General features: G+C 43.6%; 1 protein-coding gene across 5 annotated transcripts in view; it reads right to left on the bottom strand.

Annotated features, from left to right (window-relative positions):
- RANGAP1 (Ran GTPase activating protein 1) overlaps positions 1 to 18,896 on the bottom strand; it is a 388,853-nt gene that overhangs the window by 187,380 nt on the left and 182,577 nt on the right. For 4 of the 5 annotated variants that reach the window (XM_073592640.1, XM_073592641.1, XM_073592639.1 and 1 more), the window contains one exon: positions 18,076 to 18,135. In XM_073592640.1, coding sequence (XP_073448741.1) covers positions 18,076 to 18,135 — 60 coding nt within the window. Of the gene's footprint in view, positions 1 to 18,075; positions 18,138 to 18,896 lie in introns of all 5 variants that reach the window. The other variant, XM_073592643.1, reaches the window with a different exon arrangement.

Raw genomic sequence — 18,896 nt, 5'->3', positions numbered from 1 at the left:
TGCCTCAATGTTTTGTATTATATATGCTTTAGATCAGTGGTTCTTAACTCCTGTCCTCAGGACCCACTAACAGGCCAGGTTTGCAAGATAACTGAAATACATCATAGGTGATAGCATTTGCTGCTCAGTGATTGCAGTATTCTAGTCTGCATCTCCCCAAGGTAATACTTAAAATCTGGCCTGTTAGTGGATCCTGAGGACTGGAGTTGAGTACCACTTCATTAAATGAAGTATATATCTCCAGTGACGATTGCTGTTCACTTTCTGGAGATTTCTACCCCCAGTCTCTGCTTAATTATGTCAGGTAACCCCCCCCCCCCCCCCGGCTTCTTGGTCGGGAGGAGACTCCACACCATGTAAGGGACTCCTTTTGTGATGGTTTTCTTCGATATTCTGTTGCCATTTTATTACTATACATTGCATGTTTATTGCATAAAATCAATCACCCCTATCTAGGAGAGGATCTTGGGGTGCTTTCGTCTCCTCAGAGGCCCCTGTGGCTCTAGTCATATGACTCCCATCCCATAGATTGTCACGTTCTTCCAGATTGGGCCTCGCTCAGCAGACAGACCTGACAATCATCCAAAACTGCTCAGGGGCATCAATGACTGCACATGTCACTTTGCTCTACGGAAATGGGTGATCGGCGAGGAGATGTCTTGAAGGACAGCTGTTATGCCCTGTAAGGTTCTGTTACAGTGGACATGGCCTCCCTCGGGATGTACCTAACTTACTTGATCCATTTTCTTTACATGTGTATCTTTGACACAAGGACATTGTAGTCCTCTTTACAATTTACTGGTACCACCCCCCCTCCAAGACTCAACTAGATGACCACCTTGTCTCGTCTCATTCACCTAAACTGCCTTACAGTAAGTGAGGAACTGGAAGATCCCATAGTGCTGGAGGAACTCCAGCTGGCTGTCAATGTGACCAAGGTGGGTAAATCCCCAAATCCCGGCAGCTTTACGTTACAATATTATAAACTCCTCCTGCCCTCTCTTGGCCCTTATATGGTTAAAATTATGGTTTAATGCCCTTGGGTCTGGGACAGCTCTCCCTATGGTAACCTTTAGAATGCTTTTACACTGGGGCGGCGGGTCCATTAGTGGGAAAAGCGCTGCTAGTTAGTTGATGCTAAATACCGGTGTTATGACAGCAGCTAGCTGTCATAACCCTGGTATTTTCAGAAACGACGAGCGGTCCTCTTTATGATAAAAGTGATCTCTGTGGGGGATTCGCCGCAAGATAACTTTTATCGGGTGAGGCCTGTCAGGGGAGAGGACGCGATAGTCTCCGCCGCTACCTACAGCTCTGGTAAGCAGCGGAGACGGCCGATGAGCTCCGGTCATCTCCGGCGCTTACTGGAGCCGGAAGCGGTAGTGGCGGAGTTGATCGCGTCCTCTCCCCTGACGGGCCTGTAGCCGAGCGAGGGAAAGATGGCCTCCACACGGCTCCATAACATTGGATGACAGAAGCAACGTCAAACCTCACTTCTGCCCAGTGGTCTTAAAGAGGAATTTTTTATTGCATTTAAGTGTAATTGTGAGATCTGAGGTCTTTTTGACTCCAGATCTACCATTTAAGAGGTCCCGTCATGCTTTTTTTTCTATTACAAGGGATGTTTACATCCCTTGTAATAGGAATAAAAGTGACACCAAATTTTGTTTTTAAAAGTACAGTGTAAAAATAAACTAAAAATAAGAAGAGAGGGGGCGTGGTGTGGACATGGCCGAGTAAGGACGTGTGCCTGTGGAGCTCCCGGTCCGTCCTGGCCTACCCAGCCAAAATCCAGCACATAAACTCAGCTACTACTCGGCATGTACTCGGCTGGGAAACGGAGAGGCAAGGATAAGAAGAAGCCGGCTCTAAAACCGCGGCGTAATGGAGGAATATACCGCTACTTCCCGTCCACACAGGACACCTCCCTGGAGACCAAGATGGCGGACACCACGATGCCCGGCAGAAATGTGAGTCTCACACAGCAAACGAGCCCTGCATCCCCCGCGGCTTCCCAGACTTCGGAGGGGGGCTTTGGCACTCCAGCAGTATTCCGGCCAGACCCTCAGGACCCGATACCCTCTAGCCACACGCCGCTAACACTGAGGGCAGATGCGGAATTGAGGACACTGTTGCAGGCCCTGCCGACGAGATTCCGACATTGAAGCGCTCGTTGGCAGGCTAGAGGCATCGCACCACAGGGAAATAGCGGCGGTCCGCCAGGACATCAACACACTGGTGGACCGGATAGGATCGGGGGAGTCTGCAGTGACGCACCTGGAGCGGCGGATGCTAGAGGTAGAAGCCATACAGACCTCCCAGGCAGCGACAGTGCTTACACAGCAGCTCCAACTGGAAGAAATGGAGGACCGCAGCAGTAGGAACATCCTGCGACTCAGGGGTCTACCCGAAGCCACAGGGTCGGAGGATTTAGTGGCATCCGCACTGGCCATCTTCCGGGACATAGCAGGTGACACATACCCGGCCAATATGACCCTGGATCGCATCCACCGCGCTCTGGGCCCACGATCCTCCGACCCAGGTCGGCCACGAGATGTGATATGCCGTGTGCATCACTACTCCCATAAAGAGCTGGTCCTATGGAAGGCATGGGAACACGGAGATGAAGAGTTCGATGGAGCAACCTTTCGGATCTTATCTGACCTATCCAGAGCAACCCTGCAGCGGCGAGCACTTCTGAAACCTGTGTTGGAGGTAGCCCAACGCTCTGGTGTTACTTACAGATGGGGTTCCACATATCGGTGACTTTTCGAAAAAAACAGAAGTTCTTTACTCTGCGCTCCCCGAGTGAACTCCTAGCGTTGTTTAACTTCATGGAAGCTGACCCAGTGGAGGTACCGGACTGGCTCCAAATGATTTCATGCTTCTCTCCTCGCCTGGGCAGTTCGGGTCAAAGGAGGGCTCGCTCACCCAGGCCTCAAAGAAGTCGGCGCAGATCCCGCATTACCTCATCCGAGGAGACCAGGGAGACCTATTGTTAACACAATCTATGCTAGTTGCACATTGACTCCCTCTTCTTGCTACACTGTACCCCAGGGTGTGCTTCCCCTCCCTCTGCCACACTTTGTTGTCGGGCTGATAGGGGACACCCACTGATGACATATCCATGGTGCCCTACCCCTGTAGTCTACAGGACGACCGTGGAACTATGACACATACAGCTGCTAGGTGGTACAGGGGCGGGCGGTTTATCAGAAAGGGGGAAAAAACAACCCCAGACATTGTCAGCAAAGGTGCTCACTCCCTGGATTTTGCTGAGCGCGGGGCCCCCTCCCTCCCACCGGACTGTAGTGCTTCCTGAGGAATTAAACTTTCCCCCCCCTCCCTGGGAGGCTGTTAGTCATTAATGGTACTTTTGGATTACTGTTCCTCAGAGGCTCACGGAATGGCACACACTGAAATCTGATTACCCCCCTAAGAAAAAGGAACTTTTTGGGCAGTTGGCCCTACCATTTATTAGGTGGGGTACAGTGGCCTCCTTGTTCTGAGGTTGCACCCTGGACTTCCTACTTGCTGGGCCGTGCCTCAGCAAGGGATTGTCGACAGACAAGAGAGGACTTTGAGCCACGGGGAGGAGTGTGTGTGTGTGTGGGGGGGGGTTGTGTTTATTTTTTTTTTACAGGCTGACTACTTGGCTGGATCTGGATGCCACGGGGGGGGGTGAATCAGACTGACAGGGCCTGAGGGGGTGGGGAGTGGCTGAGTGGAGGTGTGGTGACGCGGGAGAGATAGGAGGACAATGTTGGGGAACATGGCTACACCACCTATTATTGTTGGTTACCTTTAATGTGGTCTACGACCACATATGGATATGCATTCCGAGTTAGTTTAATATCCTCTCGTTCTGGAGTAGATGTCAAGTTATTTTTCATGGCTGGGGGGTCTGGACGAGGCCGGGAAGACTTCCCTCGGTCGAATCTAACCTCCTCCCCATTAGGCCGACGCACTTTCCCTGGTGGTAACCGGGGTGTGCGTCTTAGCAATAAGCTACAAAAAGTTATTTATAGTTTTTTAAGTACAGAAAGGACAGCTTTTTGCGGTCCATCTCCACTTTTTCAGTTCTAAACTTGCTTCTCTTTTCTATCCCTTTCTTTCCTCTGTAACCCTCCTCCCTCCCACATCTTCCTACCTGTACTTACCCACTTCCCCTCCTCCCCTCCCCTAGACCCGGGTATGATGGAATCTATCAACATTTTCTCAATGAATGCCAAGGGACTAAATGTGCCAGAAAAACGTTGTATGCTATTAAATGATCTTAGAAAAGCCCGTGCTGATGTGGCGTTCATACAGGAAACTCATTTCAGGTCGGACGCCCCTCCGTGCCTTAAGAATCGCTATTTCCCTGTAACCTATCATGCCACTAATGCAGTGGCCAAAACCAAGGGAGTATCTATACTCCTTTCGGGGAAGTTGCCCTGGACATGTAGAGACACTGGTGGACAACGAGGGCCAATATGTATTCAAGGGACTAATAGGAGAAACTCTGGTGACGTTGGCTACTGTCTATGCTCCCAATGATAGACAAGATGTCTTCATACACAATACACTGCAATTACTGATGGATTTCAGAGAAGGCCATTTGATTGTAGGGGGAGACTTTAATGTACCTCTGACCCCCTCGGTAGACACCTCGTCGGGCCTATCTTCACTTCACACTAGCGTTCACAAACGCATTACACGAGACCTACATGAGGCTCAACGTGTGGAGATTACACCACTCTGGGGAGCGAGATTATACCTTCTTCTCGTTCCCACACAAAACATATTCACAAATTGACTACTTTCTAGTCCCTCACGGTCAACTAGAAGCAGCACATGACCCAGTGATAGGCAATATCACTTGGTCAGACCATGCACCTATCACTATGCCTTACACCCTCTCGCCATCCACAACAACCTGATCAAGGTTTTGGAGGTTGAATGAAAGTTTATTGCAGACACCAGCAGTTAACGCACTACTTCCAAACAAACGACACTACAGACTGTGACCCAGGTATTCTTTGGGAGGCCCACAAGACCGTAATAAGAGGTGTGCTCATTAAGCATGGGGCGTACATCAAACGAGAGCGAGATTGGCAACTACTTCTACTGCTCCATAAGATACATGAAGTAGAAGCAAAACAAACACTCCCCGATAGCCTCATTAGAAACAGAACAGCTGTCACTTAGGAAACAAACAGTAGACTTATTGCATTATAAGGCTAAGGTGGCATTACAAGTCTGCCAAAAACTTGCCTACGAATCCGGCAATAAATGAGGGAAACTATTGGCTAAAACAGTCAGACAGCATAGACTACGGGAATACATACCACAAATTATTTCTCCCAAGGGACACAAACAGGTAATGCCCACTCAGATTGCAAGAGAATTTAAAGACTACTACTCAGCACTCTACAATCTCCCAAAATGTAAGGCCGACGACACTGCAATAGAAGACTATCTTACCGCGTCTCAAATACCCCAACTTACTGAGGCGATGGGGCGGAATTGGAGGAACCCATTACCTTAGCAGAACTGTAGTGTGCCCTGAAGGGGATAAAGCCTGGGCAAAGCGCCTGGCCCAGATGGGTTCACATTGCAGTACTATCAATCCTTCTTACCAATTCTAGGCCCTTATATCGTGAAACTATTTAATGCTCTGTCTGACGGGGGACAACTGCCAAGGGACACGATGAGAGCCCATATCTCCCTTATTCTAAAGGAAGATAAAGATCCAACCGCATGCAGCAGTTACAGACCTATATCCCTTTTGAATATAGATCTCAAATTTTTTACGAAGATAATAGCCAAAAGGGTTGTCCCAACACATGACGGAAATAATACTCCTGGACCAGGTGGGCTTTGTCCCATCACGAGAGGCGAGGGACAACACCACCAAGGTGCTTAATTTGGTTAACGTGGCCTCTGTGACTAAGGCACCGTGCGTCTTTTTGAGCACAGATGCCAAGAAGGCATTTGACTGGGTAAATTGGGCACTCATGTCTTTTACACTCAAACACATAGGTCTGGGAAATAAAATGCGGCATTGGATCTCCTCCATTTACTCAATCCCAACAGCTTAGGTAAAGCTAACGGAGTCCTCTCAGATCCCTTCACCATCTCAAATGGCACCAGGCAGGGGTGTCCGTTGTCCCCCATCCTTTTTGCCCTAGTTCTAGAGCCCTTTTTGTGTACTGTACGCTCAAACCCAGACATAATGGGACTGACAATAGGGCGAACGAGTTACAAAATCTCAGCATACGCTGATGATCTCCTGTTCTCCCTCACCAATTCAGTAGTATCCCTCCCAAATCTACTAAGGGAATTTCACAGGTATGGTAATATATCCAATTTAAAAATAAACTTTGACAAATCCGCAGCGATGGGGATTAATATGACATCGAAGGATCTAAACTCCCTAAAAGCCCAATTTAAATGGTCAGATGACTCCACTAAAGTACATGGGAACCCTCATCCCGAGTAATTTGTCCCGCACCTTCGAACTTAATTTCCCACCTCTACTGGCTAAGACAAGAACGCTGCTAGAGGAATGGAACAAGGGACTTCATTCCTGGTTTGGCAGGTGCAACCTGATCAAAATGTGCATTCTCCCGAAGTTCCTATACATGTTTCAAGCACTACCAATCAAAATACCACCCCTATATTTTAAACAAGCATACTCCAGCTTCACTAAACTTATATGGTCACACACGAACCCAAGACTACGCAGACGGTATCTTGCTCTACCAAAACATTATGGAGGACTAGCCCTCCCAGACCTTAAGAATTATTACCTAGCGGTGCACTTAGGGAGAATTATAGACTGGAACCGACATGAAAAACACAAACTGTGGATGCCATTGGAGGGAGCCCAGGCGGGGGTCCCTCTAAAAGGGGCGATATGGTGCTACGACCGACTTCCTTCTACTTTGACATCTCATCCTATCATAGGCGTCACACTACGAATAGGCTCAACAATCATACACACAACCACTCTTTCCTCCAGCCAGTCCCCGTTACTCCCTATCTTGGGAAATCCAGCATTTCCCCCTGGACTTGATCACTCGGAATATAAGACACTTCTATCGTCAGGGAGAGACTGCGCCATGAATTTCCTAGAAGTGACCCATTGGCCCTCCATTCAAGCACTGACAAGTCCCACAGGACAGTTCCAGCTTCCATTTTGGAAAGCAATCAGACTGCACCACTTCCTACACTCAATTGCTAACCCAGAACAATTCGACCGTGCCTTGACGATATTTGAGGAGTACTGTAGGGACACAGGTGACATATCTCGGGTACTGTCAAAAACATATTCCCTACTCAATACCCCACAGCAACAACCAGACTTAATATTTCTACAGAAATGGGAAACGGACTTACAGCGTTCACAAATACTCAGAAACATTATCAGGTTTTCTTTAAAATCTTCGATTTGTACGAAAATACAAGAAACTAATTATAAGATCCTGACTAGATGGTACTATACACCTCAGTTACTACACCAATAATTCCCCACCACTTCAGATAGATGCTGGAGATGCCAGACAGATAAGGGGATGATGCTCCATATCTTCTGGTCCTGCCCATCATTACAACCCTTCTGGGCAACAGTTAGGACAGTCACTCAAAAATTCACAGATTATAAGATCCAGGATGATCCAGCTGCTCTTCTGCTTCACGCCACCACAGTCCCGACACAGAGATACAACAAATCGATAGTGAGACATTTACTTAACGCAGCTAAGTCATGTATCCCGGTTATGTGGAAAAAAAAACCAGCACCAATGGTCGGAATGTGGTTGCGTAGAGTGGAGGAGATTAAAAAACTGGAAGAGACCTGGTACTTACGGCACAACACAAACAGGAGAAGCACTCTGAGGCATGGAGGCTGTGGAATATGTTCATTGTATCCGACGAAGGCACCTCCCTACTTAACTCTTGAGATAACACAACGTAGCGTTATTGAAAAATGATAAAATCGATAGGAGTAACATACCCGGGTCAATATCCCCCCTCTTTCACCCTTAACCCCCCCCCCCCTTTTTCCCCGTTCCTTTCTTCTCTCTAGAAATACGCTTTAGCACCTTGGTGCTTTCTGTCTTCCTCTTATACTTTGACTATCCAATAATTCTAGTGGTCGGGGACCGGACAGTCCATAAGAGTACTGGAATGGGAGGTTGATGTGATACCCCCCCCACCCACCTATGTAAAGCGGAAATGTCAAGTATTTAACAATGTTACAGTAAAGTAATGTATGAACCATGATTATTCACTATATTGTACAGTGTTCCATGACATAATGGTTCTTCTTTGAAGTTGTCACCCGAGTAAATTATCCGTTATATGTTATGAACATAAGATGTACTGTACCTCTCCCTGACCTCTTTCTTTAAAAATCAATAAAATTTATATTTGTAAAAAAAAAAAAAAAAAAAAAAAAAAAATGAAGAAGAAAAAAAAGAAAAAAAAAAAAAAAGAGCTTGCACGCAGAAGTGTAACTCAAAACTGGTAACCTGTAGAAAATTTTAAACGTCGCTTATGGAGATTTTCTAGGGGTCAAAGTTTGCCGCCATTCCACGAGCGGGCGCAATTTTGAAGCATGACATGTTGGGTATCAATTTACTCTGCATAACATTATCTTTTACAAGATAAAAAAAATTGGCCTAACTTTACTGTTGTCTAATTTTTAAGTTAAAAAAGTGCATTTTTTCCAAAAAAATTGAGCTTGTAAGACCGCTGCGCAAATACGGTGACGGCCATGTTATCCTCTAGGGTGTCTGGAAAAAAAAAAAAAATAATGTTTGGGGTAATTGGGCCATGTCTTATGGCACGTTGGACTTGGGGATACCATGTTTAACTGGATCGCCAAGATATACTCTAACCCGACCGAGCAGGTCATGGCCGAATCTTTCTCTATTACCAATGGGGTGAGACAGGGAAGCCCCTTATCTCCGCGTAGGAGTTCAAAAGAAGGTGTCAGCGTATGCTAACAATATGCTTATCTCCTTGACCAATCCATCAGTGACTCCTCCTAACCTCCTCCGTCAATTTGACTTGTATGGAGCACTATCCAACTTGAAAATTGATTTCAACAAATCTGAAGCGATGGGGGTGGAGATTCCATAAACCCTTCTTTAGAATTTGCAACTAAGCTTCAAGTGGATGGATTCCACCCTGAAATATTTGGGCACAGATGTCCCATTCAAACTGTCCCCTACATTTTGATCTGAACTTTGCTCCACTTCTGAGTAAAACATGTACCTTACAAGAGGCATGACATTGTGGATTACACTCATGGTTTGGACGCTGCAACATCATAAAAATGAGCATTTTACCAAAATTCTTATACCTTTTCCAAACCTTACCTATAGTGATTCACCCCACTATTTCAGACAAGTTCACTCTTTATTCATTGACTTTATTTGGGCCCATAAACATCCCTGACTCCACCCACGTCAATTATCATTCCATAAGCAATATGGAGGATTAGCAGTTCTGGATGTCCATAAATATTACCAAGGATATATATGGTGAACCACAAAGAGAAAATATTATTCTCAAAAAAGTGTTGCCACCATCCCAGTAAATATTGTATGAGGACCCTAACAAAAGGGACACAAGTACCCCCCCCCCGGTACAGCGGGACTTTAAGGGCAGACAAAGTATATTAATAATATCACAAAATATCATTTATTGGACATATTTTGTTTAAAAAAACAGCATGTATAAAAACATAACAGCAGATAATACAGCACTTTTAGTGCATAGCAAGAAATACATTTTCATCATATTATATTATTTGCATATTCCAAAGATGAACATGGTTTTCTCCAACTAGCCTAACATGTTTCAGGAAAAAATTCCCTTCTTCAGAGGCGTTTATGGGAGATGGTATAATATGTGCTGAAAAAGAAGGTAAAGATGATTGTAACAGAGCATTTTTCAAGACAAATCAGCATTAACATGCGTAAGTATAACCGGCGTACATACCACTTTATCGAAGTATGAAAACAATATGTATATTGTATTTTTTACATAGGAGAAATTTTGTTTAAAAACCCCAGTTTAGCCATTGGTTGTCCATAGGAAACAAGGAGTCCCGTCTTTACTCGGAAATGGTGATAATGTCGTCAAAATCAAAAATTGATATTGATATATCCAATTTAGAGGGAATGCAATACATTTAAATAATAGTGGCATGCACGTAGGTATGGTCAAACGCATTACATAAAGCTGGGATGAAACGCGTGGTTTGAAAAGTATAAGGAGATGGCCTAGCTCTTCACAAAATAGAGGTATATAGTACAGTCTTATATTTCACATATCATAATCATGAATTTCATAGAGATAAAGGGAAAAATACAAATAAAGAACAGTAGAACAAAGGCAAAACATATCTGACATTAGTTATAAAGATACATTTCCATTTATATGTGCCTCCCCACGGCTAATTTTGGGACGCTGTGGCTTATTATTTTTTGTCCGGCTCCCCCTTCTCTCAATTCCTCTTTGTTTAATTTACTATTTAATAGCTGCTGCACAAACGATCAGTGTTTTTTTTTTTTTTTGCTCTGGCCCACCCACTGCAATGACTGCAATTGAACAGCGGCTGCTTTGCTCCTCTCGCTCGTTGGGCAATGACGTCACCGCGTTGGCGACGCCACATACTTACATTCTCTGCTTCTCTGCTGACACCGCAAAGATGTCCAGCACTGCGCATGCGCTAGCAGCTTTTTAAGCCCAGCTGGCACATCGTGATTTCTAACTCTCAGATCAAAAAAACAACAGAGCCATGAACGGTCACATACTCTTCCTTAACAAACAGAAAGGTTTGTCTTACTTGGATTGATTTCATTTTTTCACTTTTGTTTCAAAACAATTCATTATTATTTTATATATATTTATCAAAATGCTTTATCATTTTGCAGGTCTCACCTGCTAGCTGTGCTGTGGTGGCCATTCTGTGGGGACCCTTGTGAGGGATTTTTCTGAGTAAAGACGGGACTCCTTGTTCCTATGGACAACCAATGGCTAAACTGGGGTTTTTAAACAAAATTTCTCCTATGTAAAAAATACAATATACATATTGTTTTCATACTTCGATAAAGTGGTATGTACGCCGGTTATACTTACGCATGATAATGCTGATTTGTCTTGAAAAATGCTCTGTTACAATCATCTTTACCTTCTTTTTCAGATTTCATATTATACAATCTCCCATAAACACCTCTGAAGAAGGGAATTTTTTCCTGAAACATGTTAGGCTAGTTGGTGAAAAACCATGTTCATCTTTGGAATATGCAAATAATATAATATGATGAAAATGTATTTATTGCTATGCACTAAAAGTGCTGTATTATCTGCTGTTATGTTTTTATACATGCTGTTTTTTAAACAAAATATTTCTAATAAATGTTATTTTATGATATTATTAATATACTTTGTCTGCCCTTAAAGTCCCGCTGTACCGGGGGGTACTTGTGTCCCTTTTGTTAGGGTCCTCATAAATATTACCAAGTGACTCATTTAGATAGACTTATTGACTGGTGTCGCCATCGAGACACCAAGCTCTGCCCTCAGTAGTGTTCCACTCCCTAGAGCACCATGGTGCTACGAGACATTACCACATTCTTTGAAAACACATCCTTTAATAGGACCCACAACACGAACATGCCTGCAACTATTTGTGAAAAGACACATCAAGTCCAACCTATGTGTGTGATTATATGTCAGTATTACATTGTATATCCCTGTATGTTGCGGTCGTTCAGGTGCTTATCTAATAGTTTCTTGAAACTATCAATGCCCCCCTTTGAGACCACCGCTTGTGGAAGGGAATTCCACATCCTTGCCGCTCTTACAGTAAAGAACCCTTTACGTAGTTTAAGGTTAAACCTCTTTTCTTCTAATTTTAATGAGTGGCCACAAGTCTTGTTAAACTCCCTTTGCGAAAAAGTTGTATCCCTATTGTGGGGTCACTAGTACGGTATTTGTAAATTTAAATCATATCCCCTCTCAAGCGTCTCTTCTCCAGAGAGAATAAGTTCAGTGCTCGCAACCTTTCCTCATAACTAATATCCTGCAGACCCTTTATTAGCTTTGTTGCCCTTCTTTGTACTCGCTCCATTTCCAGTACATCCTTCCTGAGGACTAGTGCCCAGAACTGGACAGCATACTCTAGGTGCGGCCAGACCAGAGTCTTGTACAGTGGGAGGAATTATCGTTTTATCTCTGGAATTAATCCCCTTTTTAATGCATGCCAATATTCTATTTGCTTTGTTAGCAGTAGCTTGGCATTGCATGCCATTGCTGAGCCTATCATCTACTATCATCTACTAGGACCCCCAGGTCCTTTTCCATCCTAGATTCCCCCAGAGGTTCTCCCCCCAGTGTATAGATTACATTCATATTTTTGCCACCCAAATGCATTATTTTACATTTTTCTACATTGAACCACATTTGCCATGTAGTTGCCCACACCATTAATTTGTTCAGATCTTTTTGCAAGGTTTCCACATCTTGCGGAGAAGTTATTGCCCTGCTTAGCTCATTATTGTCCGCAAATACAGAGATTGAACTGTTTACCCCATCCTCCAGGTCGTTTATTAACAAATTAATCAGGATTGGTCCCAGCACAGAACCCTGGGGGACCCCACTACCCACCCCTGACCATTCCGAGTACTCCCCATTTATCACCACCCTCTGAACTCGCCCTTGTAGCCAGTTTTCAATCCATGTACTCACCCTATGGTCCATGTCAACGGACCTTATTTTGTACAGTAAATGTTTATGGGGAACTGTGTCAAATGCTTTTGTAAAATCCAGATACACCACGTCTACGGGCCTTCCTTTATCTAGTTCTTATTCTCTTCCCGAGAATCTCCATTATTCGCAATTCTCCCTAGGTCTCCTTGACAAGACATTTTGAGCCTTACATGACTCGGGTCGCTACCAGGCTTCTAATTTTCTGGCAGCGGATGCTTGGCCTTCTGTATCTTCATTAGCAAGCCCTTCAAGTCAATTTGGCTTGGACTTTTGGAGGTCCCTTTAGCTACATTTTTTTTGCATTCTTTACCATCTCCTCCTAATTTTAGTTGCCGTCTCACTACCTTTGAAGATTACTGTTCCGACAAAGGGGTACTGCCCCATGTACATTCCAAAGCTTATAATCGATTGACCACACTCCAACCCTGTATAATGGAATGGGAGACTCACCTTGACCACACATTTACCCCAGACCAACAGAATATTATCAAGTTCACTCTTAAATCCTCAATTTGTACAAGGATCCAGAAATCCAATTTTAAAATTCTGGCACATTGGTATCATAAGCTGTCTCTGGTACATACATTTTTTCCAAATATCACTGATTGTTGTTGGAGATGCCAGGAGGAGCGGGGAACATTGCTACACATCTTTTGGTCCTACCCCAAACTTAAACATTACTGGACAGAGGTCCGGAGGATTGTCCAAAAATTTTCAGATCATGAGGTTCCGGATGACCCAGCCTTTTTTCTCTTCCATGTCTCCGTCATCCCAGCTAAAATCTACAAACGATCTATAATTCATCACCTCAGTAATCCTACTAAGTCTTGCATTCCACTTACTTGGAAACGTTCGCAGCCACCGACCACTGGTCTCTGGCTTAACAAGGTGGAAGAAATAAATAAGTACAGCACAGCATACGGTATTCCAAAACCTGGATGTTGTGGAATATTTTTGTCTACTGAAGTGGGGAAAGCTATCGTTGATGGGTAGACTACTGATCTTGGTACTCCCACTGGGATACACCAACAATTTATTTAGTTACTTACGACCAACCCCCTTTTCCCTTCCGCACCATCCTAAGCCCCCCTCTTTTATCCCTTTATCTCTTGTCTTTCTTTTTCTACTTTCCTTTTTCTTATATACCCCAGAAGGACAGTACCGATCACTTCCTGGGACAAAAGATGGTTCAGGGTGGTCTGCAAATCTGACTTTCTTTGGGGCAGTAGAGTCTGAAACCACCAACTGAACCCTTAGGTAAGGGACATCTGTGACCCAGAAAAATGCAAACTACAACAGACAACCCCCCCCCCCCCCCCCGAGAGTGAGGGAACCCCTTCATTTTGAAGAAGGCTTTGGGGTAGATTTAGGGGACATATGAGTGAAGTGCCTATTTTACAGGCAGTTCTCAGCACTTGATTGGATGGTTTCCACACTGTGGATCTTTATTTCAAGGTGCTTTGGGACTTTCGTACATAGATTTTTATTTATTTTGAAGATCATAAAAGACTTGAATATATATTTTTTGAAGCTTACTCTGATCTTGCACAAGTTTCAATTATATGTTCTGGGATGGACTCTTCGCCACATTTTTGATGTATATTGTGTATAAGGTCTCTTATTATGAGTTATGATTATAAATGACTACTTACTGAGTTATCGATATTTTGGTTTTGTGCACTTTTTAACCACTTGACATTTTCTGCCACTTTTTCTTTACAAGTTTAAATAAGTATTTTTTTGCAAGAAAATTACTTATAACCCCCAAACATTATATATTTTTTCAGCAGACACCATAGGAAATAAAAAGGTGATCATTGCAATTTTATATGTCACACGGTATTTGAGCAGCAGTTTTTCAAACGCAATGTTTTTGGGAAAAAAATACAGTTTAATGAAAAACAATGTATACCCCAATTTTTTTGTAAAATATGAAATTTAATGTTACACAGAGTAAATAGATACCCAACATGTCACGCTTTAAAATTGCACACGCTCGTGGAATAATACTTAAAAATCTCCATAGGTGATGCTTTAAAAATTCTTTTACAGAACCTGTTTAGAGTTACAGAGGAGGTCTAGCGCTAGAATTATTGCTCTCGCTCCGTTTGCGGCAATACCTTACATGCAGGGGTGCACCTAATGGAAGTTTTAGTGCCGAAACCAAAAAATACAGCATGCACATAGCCGAAAACCGAAACCGTCAGTTTTTTAAAAAATATATATTTTTATATAGAATTGTATTATATTCGACTTTTTAATTAATATCATCAATTTAAATTAATATGAATTTATTGTTGGCCATTATTGGCACTTTTAGTGCAAGAAAAGCTCAAGAAAAATGCAATCTGTGGTCTCTGACCATCTCTTGTATCATGTCCTCAGTCTCTAACCATCTCTTGTTTAATGTCTGCAATCTTACTTGAACACACTGCTAATAGTATTAGCAAAATTTCCATTCAGAGCACCTTTAGCAGATATGATACAGGAGATGGTCAGAGACTGCAGACATGATTCAAGAGATCAATGCAGCCCGTCAGATGCAGCCTCACCGGTTCCCGAATCAGATGCAGCCTCACCGGTGCCCGGATCACATGCACTCCCATGGATCTCCCACTGTGTCACGGAGCTGGATTTGAATTTTCTGACTACAGTAACAAAGTCCTGTCTCCTGTGATACGTCACACTGATTCTATGTCCGAGCTCTGGATCAGTGTGCCGTCTATCACAGGAGGTGGAACACTGTTACTGAGGCCGCCCGGACAAAAAAGCTCAGTGACACAGGGAGATTGCTGCTCTGCTTGAGGAGGAGGAGGGAGGAGAGGAGGAGGAGGAGAGAGGAGAGAAGGAGGAAGGGGAGGACTCAGACTGAGCCGCTAGGATGACACCCCTGCAATGTGCGGCACCTGGGGCAGACCCAGCTCCCTTTTCGGTGCCATTAAATCGGCACCTTTTCTTCTTTTGGCCGATGCCGAAAACAGTTTTCGGTGGCTAAAATTTCAGTGCACCACTACTTACATGTGTGGTGCGAGCACATACATATGCGTGCGCGACCTACGCATGGGTTCACTTCTGTGCACGAGCACTGAGGGATGGGGTCGCTTTACTTTTTTTTTATTTTTAGACTGTCCCTTTCATTTTTTTTTCTTATCACTTTTATTCCTATTACAAGGAATGTAAAATATCCCTTGTAACAGAAATAAGGATGACAGGTCCTTCTTATGGAGAAACCTGAGGTCAAAAAGATCTCAAATCTCTCCTTTACCTTTAAAAGCAAAAGATAAAAAAAAAAAAGGGTCCCCTCCTGCAGCTTCCGAAAGCATTCTAAGGAGCCCATAAGCCATTTGGAACGCTTTTAAAGAGAATACTGCAATCACAGAGCAGCAAATGATATCGCCTGTGATGTATTTCAGTTATCTTACAAACCTGGCCTGTTAGTGGGTCCTGAGGATAGGAGTTGAGAACCACTGCTTTAAGGCCTCCTTCCCATCCTCTTTCAAGAAGAGCACTTTTGGGAAGGGGGTACCTGATTTTGACAGGTACCCGTGCCCACTTTCGCTCCGACCACCTAGGCGATCAGAGCAGGCAATTGCCTAGGCAGGCCACCTAGGCGGTTGGAGCATAAGGCGGCGGCCCCCTCTTCCAGGGGGTCACCTTGTGGGCACGCTCCCGAGTCCAACATTTGCGTCCATAGACGCAGAATGTCGGATTAGGCCCTGCCCCCCAGCGCCCGTGTCATTGGATTTGATTGACAGCAGCGGAAGCCAATGGCTGCACTGCTATCAATCTATCCAATCAAGAGCCGAGACAACAGGTAGAGGGGAAGAGCGCCTTTCCGGCGTGGGAATTACAGGGCTCAGGTAAGTAAAACGAGGGGCTGGGGGGCCAGTCAGTAACAGAAGTTTTTTCACCTTAATGCATAGGAGTTTACAACCTCTTTAAGCATACAGTACATACAGATACAGTGGGAATGGAAAAGAAACACCCCCCCCCCCCTTTAGAATAATCACATTTTGTTGCTTTGCAGCAATAATTCAATTTTAGTCTTATCTGACTACCTTAAACACACCTTCCGCAGTCTGAGGCCACATGGAAAAAAGCGTTATGGTGAGATGAGACCAAAATGTAATTATTTGGCCTCAGCACGCTTCTAAATACTTTTACCACTTCCAGCAGCTCATTCCCATCAGTTACAATCTTTTGTACCACCTGCCCCTCCCTATTAGATTGTAAGCTCTTCCGAGCAGGGCCCTCTTAACCCTCTTGTATTTGATTGTATTGTAACTGTATGGTCTCCTTTTTATATTGTAAAGTGCTGCGTAAACTGTTAGCGCTATATACTGAAAATCCTGTATATTAATAATAACACCAAACAATATATCTGGTGGACATCCAATACAGCTCACCATCCAAATAACACCATTCCTACAGTAAAGCATGGAGGTAGTAATATCCTGTTATGGGGGTGTTTCTCTGCAGCAGGGACTTGAGCACTTGTTAGGATAGAAGAAAAATGGATGGGGCAAAAAACCATCAAATTCTTGAGGAAAATCTGCTGCCCTCTGCCAGAAAGTTGTCAATGGGAAGAAGGTTTACCCTCCAACATGACAACGACCCAAAGCACACAGCAAAAATTAACACACAGTGATTGAAGGAGAAAAGGGTGAATTTCTGTTCATGGCTTAGTCAGAGCCCAGACATAAACCCCATTAAAAATCTGTAGAATGACTTGAAGACTGCAGTCCACAAATGGTCACCATCAAATTTAACTGAACTTGAGCAGTTCTGCAAAGAAGAGGGGTCAAATCTTGCAAAATCTAGATGTGCACAGTTAGTAGAGACATATCCCTAAAGACTGTACTTAAAGTAAAATGTGGTTCAACAAAATACTGACATAAGGGGGGGGGGGGGGTGATACTTTTTCCAACTCAGTGACTGTTTTTGAATTTTATATTATTTTTTTTCTGACATGTTGGGGTTATACCTTTCACTTGGATGTTCTAAGCTGCACTAGTAAATACAGCCGGATAAAAACAATGACTGTGCCTGTCTTCATTTCAGGCTGCAAAGCAACAAAATTTGATTTTAAAGGGGGGTGATTATTTTCTATACTCACTGTATCTAGAGAGCTTTGGGTCAAAGGTAGCAGTTTAGAAGAACGATCGTGTAAAAGTCACTTATGTGACCATATGTGCTACTAAGCCCCAAGAAACTAGTTTATTCCCATAATTAAGACAACAAAGTTATATGTTGTAAAAAAAAAAAAAAATGATACAGTGGGGAAATGGTACAAGGTATCATACTTACTAATGCAGGAGGAATTTCAGATCTTAGTCTTCCAGTGAACATATCACTCCAGTGGCAACGCTAGAACAAAGATAAATCGTAAAATCTATAGGTTATAAGGTCAGGGAAAACAATGCATTAAAGAAACAGTAATTGCCATTTTATAAAGTCCAAGTTATACGTTACAGTATCAACAATGGCCATGTGTCTTAGTATAAGTGATGTTTAACATTTTTAAAAAATGTTGTTTATGTTTATCTAGTATTTAGTAATAACACACATTTCAATGTATCTCTATGAATATAGTGCCCAACATGATGTGCTCGACGTAAAGCAGAGTTCCACCCATTTTATGTACTTTCTCTCTACGAAATCCCCCTTGCACATTCTTTTACCAATGCAAATCCTTTTTTTTTTTTCTAAATGTAAAAACCTTTTCTATAATTTTTTTTCCTTCACTTCCTCCAGTCCACGCCTAGGCGATTACGTCACTAGGCGATTCGCAAGGGTTCCTGAGATGGGGGCGTCATGTATCCCAGAAGTCCTTTCAAGTCGCCTACTGCCGAAATCTCGCGTTGGTAACCTGTCATGAAGAAGGAGAGCCGCGCAGAGGCATTACTGCGCATGCGTGAGATCGGGAGGTGCATGCTGTGTAGACAGCTGCACGGAAATCCCAGAACTGAAAACAGGAGGGCTTCAGATGCCCACAGCTAAAATGGAACCTGACTGCTTCCGAGATCTGCAAGTAAAAAAATTTTTTTAAAGAAAGTAAATGTGCAACACATATGACATGTTATAAATGGTAATGTACATGTTTAGACAAACACAGAGCAGTCTTTTAA

The sequence above is a fragment of the Aquarana catesbeiana genome, linkage group LG07 (genome assembly GCF_042186555.1).
Source record: "Aquarana catesbeiana isolate 2022-GZ linkage group LG07, ASM4218655v1, whole genome shotgun sequence".
Lineage (NCBI taxonomy): Eukaryota > Metazoa > Chordata > Amphibia > Anura > Ranidae > Aquarana > Aquarana catesbeiana.
Note: the sequence above shows the minus strand (reverse complement) of the source record. Positions and strands in the feature narration are given on the sequence as shown.